This window comes from Aquarana catesbeiana, linkage group LG02, assembly GCF_042186555.1.
Source record: "Aquarana catesbeiana isolate 2022-GZ linkage group LG02, ASM4218655v1, whole genome shotgun sequence".
Taxonomy (NCBI): domain Eukaryota; kingdom Metazoa; phylum Chordata; class Amphibia; order Anura; family Ranidae; genus Aquarana; species Aquarana catesbeiana.
Genome location: NC_133325.1, coordinates 397316162 through 397321161, shown reverse-complemented (window position 1 = coordinate 397321161; position 5000 = coordinate 397316162). Strand labels below are relative to the sequence as shown.

General features: G+C 35.2%; 1 protein-coding gene across 1 annotated transcript in view; it reads right to left on the bottom strand.

Annotated features, from left to right (window-relative positions):
• Nucleotides 1-5000, bottom strand: part of TBX2 (T-box transcription factor 2) — a 16642-nt gene that overhangs the window by 9735 nt on the left and 1907 nt on the right. The window contains exon 2 of the mRNA XM_073615254.1: nt 3180-3447. Coding sequence (XP_073471355.1) covers nt 3180-3447 — 268 coding nt within the window. The remainder of the gene's footprint in view (nt 1-3179; nt 3448-5000) is intronic.

Below are 5000 nucleotides of genomic sequence, written 5' to 3'. Positions count from 1 at the left end.
GAAAATTAGTCATATGGCTGATCATAAAGATCCTATTGTGAATTGAATCTATTGCATGTAAAATATAAAACAAAAGCTGTATTGAAATATACTATAACCTGAGCTTTTCTATATTGTTCTATTAATAATAAATAATATACCCAGATGACATTGGCTTTATAATTCAGTGTAATGTACAAATTCATTGGCAGATTAAATTGATTGTGTGGAATAAATAAACTTCCAAATTGTCATCAAAACCGATCGATAGGATTATCATTCAATCAATGCAAATGCAGGGCAGCAAAACATTGCAAAGGCTCTACTATCCAGATGCAGACTCCATTGGCATGCCCCTCTTTCATAGCATTGATTATATTGGGCCACTGTCATACACAGAGGAACTGCCCCCCTTTGACAGAAAACTAAACTAGGCTGTCTTTTCTTAAATATAAAAGAATCATTAATGTTTCCCATTTAACTGAGGAGCATAGAGCCTATGTAGTGTGCACATTCTGACATATACCTGAACTTGTACTGAAACATGTAGCAACACTTTTGACATGTGTGGAATGACTCTCTAAACACCTTGAAGAACGACCAGTTTGGTAAGGGTTTAAAGTTGACTAATCCACACTGATGCCATCCCTGATGCTTAGATTGCAGGCGAAATCTTGAACATGTCATTAGGGAAATGTATACAGGCTTAGGGCTGATGAATGGAGCTGCAACTGATCCTTTGCTAATGTTTAAAAGGGGATCAGAAAAAAAAAAAGAAATGGGCTCTGCATCTCAAAAATATTAGCATTGTAAAATGGCAATAGAGATTTCAATGCAGAGAAGATATAGTGCATATTATGCAGCACAGGAAACACAGGGGTTAATTATAACAATATACACGGTAATGTATGGAGAAAGGAGGAGGAGGTCAAAGAGTTCAGTATAATAGGGATGGAAGTATGATCGTGTCCTGCCAGAAATTTTGACACAAGCAGGAAGCACAGTCTGCTGGGGAAATTAAAAGGGGGTGTCCTTGTGATAAGCCTGCTGGGCTGCTGAGGATAGAACTGGCCGTGTTCCATCCATACCCTGAACACGTCACATAAGGTGGCACCGGATTTTTTTTTTGGGGGGGGGTTAAGACACTGGGGTTGATTTACTAAAACTGGAGAGTGCAAAATCTGCTGCAGCTGTGCATGGTAGCCAAATCAGCTTGTAACTTCAGCTTGTTAGATTGACAACACATTGGGGTTGATTTACTAAAATTGTAGTGCAAAAAAATCTGGCGCAGCTGTGCATGGTAGCCAATCAGCTTTTAACTTCAGCTTGTTAGATTGACAACACATTTGGGCTGATATACTAAAATTGTAGTGCAAAAAAAAAACTGGTGCAACATGTTCCAGATTTCTTTTTTTTTTTCAAAGCTTCATTGAACAAACCCAAGCCAGAAGCTTTTTGGCTACCATGCAGAGCTGCACTAAATTTTGCACTCGCCAGTTTTAGTAAACCAGCCCCAAAGTCTGGCTTCTTCATGCCAATAGTATATATAGGGTTAAAAGTGGGAAAGAAAAACATTTTTTTGAGGTGGCTAAAGCTACAAACCAGACAATCGTCTTATTTTTATTTTAATTTTTTTACTTTTAGCTGCTATTAAAGGACCCCCCTATGAATCGACAATACCCCATATATGTGTTTCAGTATACACATCGCATATCCGACTACATTAATAACTGCCTGCCCGACTGACTGACTGTCACATAAAGTCAACGAATCCTGTTAATTACCATATCAAGGACAACTAATGGGCAACTTTCCTCTTTATCTCCTTAAATGCTTGTCAAAAGGCAGAGACAGTGATTGTGCTTAAATGTAGGCAGACAAACAAATATTCAGCCTAGAAATGCAGGAAGCCTCTAATTTGTCTGGAAGGAGGGGAATCCAGAGAAAACCGAAAAATAAGTCAGACTTGTTTTTTTTTTTTTTTTCTAAATACACAAAATGAAGTGAACATGAACCATTCCATTATAGGGTAAGTGCTATACCCTTTACAAATGTCACCTTCCTATCACTCTTATTACAGCTGTTTATATTGATATGCTAACGTCTGATGTCTGTGTTTACTGATTGGATCTTTTAAAGTTCCTATATAACAAATCAGCCCCTAAGTTTTATTGTGCACAGGTGATTTTTTTTTTAATTAATAATTCCTACCTTATAAGATCGATCAAACATCAATAATCCCAGTTTTAAGAGAGGAGACTGAAGGAACACCCATTGCACTATTGGGACAGGCCTGACTCTGTGACCTTAGATCTATATAGCCTTCCACGTGTATATATTTTCTAATAAAATGACCTCCTAAATTATCAATTTCATCAGTTTTCAACAAAAGTAACATCCCATTATGAGTGACACATAAAATATAAAGATGGGATCTTGAAAAATAATGAAAAAAAACCCCATTAGTAAATACTAAGCTTACAAATGTGAACCAACAAGTGTCTTCTTTTATCTCATTCATAAGAAGTGCCACACAACTAAAAACTTAAGTTGTATTTTGTAGCGAGACACAAAGCAGACCTGGCTACAAAGAGCCTTAAAAAGTACTTAGTTTATTGCATAACAAGCGATACATTAATCAGCTTCTTGCCTGGACATGAATTTACTATGTCATATTTGCACAAATGATGTTAAAATGCCAGTATGGCGTCAAGGGAAAATAACAAAGAAAATAAGGCTCAATAATAATTGACAGCAATAATAAATACTACTTAAAATGTAGCCATTAGCAAGACTGAAATTTCAAGTTAGAACTGAACTACATTACATTTAGGAATTAATGTGAAGAATTTATCTGCTGCAATACTGGTCAGTTTCTATAGTTTTATCATAGTTTGTATTGTAATTTTTTATTTTTTTTGCTGCCATCAGTAAAATAGAAGCAAGCCACCAATGCAGCGATAATTGTAAACGATACAGCATACACGAAATTGAATCATGGAGGGATTAAAAAGCAAGCCAGAATCTCTTGTGTGGGTATTTTTTATTGAACACCCCCCTGAGCCCAAGGGGCCATTCTATATTGTACACCATCCTACTAGTTTGGCATATGCAGCTCTTTATGGGAAGGCTTCTGCTATAGTCATTACCAGCCTAGGACTTTATAGAAAGAAAAAAAAAAAGGTAAAATGAATACTTACAAAGCCATGTTTGTCTGAGATATTGTTGGTGAGCTTGAGCTTGTGAAAAGCAACAGGTTTGGCCATCCATTGCTCCCCAGTGGCCGGGCTGTCAGGGTGGATGTACATACGCTTGGGCATCTCTGGGTCAGCCTTGCCAGCCACCATCCAGCGAGAATTATGGAATTTATACCGACAGTCATCAGCTGCCACTATATCCATTAATAAAATGTATTTGGCCTTCTTATCCAAGCCGCTCACTCTTACTTTAAACGGAGGGAACATTCTCCTGAAAAAAAGGGGGATATGTCTTTTCAAACCAAAAATGAGAAGCTATTCAGCAATTTGACATTAAAAAAAAAAAAAAAAAAAAACAGAGATCAATAAAAGTACAAGATTTACACAATATTATTCGCACTGCTATTATTATTCTAATACATACATTCTGGGCCTAACCATTCTATAACATAGACTAGAGTTGGTGGAATTATCCCCATTCATAGACAGTGAGAGGGTCTCTTCTTACTACTGACTATTACATGTGATAGCTGCTATAGATATTGCTTTTATCTGGGGAACATTGTATATATCTAGGGCTGAACGGAAATCCAGACCATTTAGCAGACCATGTATAGAGTAATACTAAACATGGGAATATATGGCTATATACTGATTACAGTATACCATCAAAGCCAGATTTCATTAGTTTTCTCCGTTTACAGCAATATTTTTTTTTATTTATGACTACTTTCATGCTGGTGCATAAACTTGAAAGTATATAAACTAACCTTGTCTAAATGACCAGATTGATAGATAAAAGAAAGTTATTAATGTAAATAATTCATGATGAACTAGTTGTGCTCTCTCCTTTAGACATTATATATATATATATATATATGTCCAGGCAAGGCAGACAGCCCTAAATTAATATCTGTAATATGAAAATCCATTAAATAACTGGTAAACCTTTCTATCTTTTTCCAGACTCTTCCTATAGTCAGCACAGTCACTGTTTTGTGCCTCCTAAATTGTTACAATGCAAAATGAGGTTTGTAATAATAACCGAGGGCTGTAATGTAACATTATAATCCCAAAAGTTACACTAATTGATTTTATAAAAAAGCTAAAAGGTAAGACTTTGCAAGTATATGGACGATTATATACATAAACAGAAGTGTATCTATTTTTTTTTTTATTTATTTTTTTTTTTTACCATGGAGGAACCATCAAAAAGTTATCAGGTCTCAGAGAACCTCTTGGAATATATATTTTTTTAAATATATTTAGAAGTCATAGTACATTAGCATTATCATGTCTCAGAGAACCCCTGGTAAATGTTTATATGTACAATTGTGCATTAGCATTATCAACCCTCAGAGAAACCCTTGTATTTTTTTAATATCTGCAACTCGTGGTGTTTCAACATTATTAGGTCTCAAGAGAATCCATGGTATCTTTTTGATCTACAACTTGTAGAGCATTACCATTAGCATATGTCAAAGAACCCCAATAATAATAATAATAATAATAATAATAATAATTTGCATATTTACAACTCATGGTGCATTAACGTTATCAGGTTTCGGAGAACCTCGTGACAATATTTATATCTACAATTCCTAGTACCTTAGCTTTATCGGGTCCAAGAGAACCCCTATTTTTTTTTTACATCTATAACCCGTAGTATCCTAGCATTGTCAGATATTAGAAATCTTCTAACATTTTTATACCTCTAACCCATGGTGTATTATTATTATTATTATTATTATTATGCTTCAGCGAACTCCTAGTACATTAACATTATCAGGTCCAAGAGAACCCCTAGTATTTTTTTATATCCAT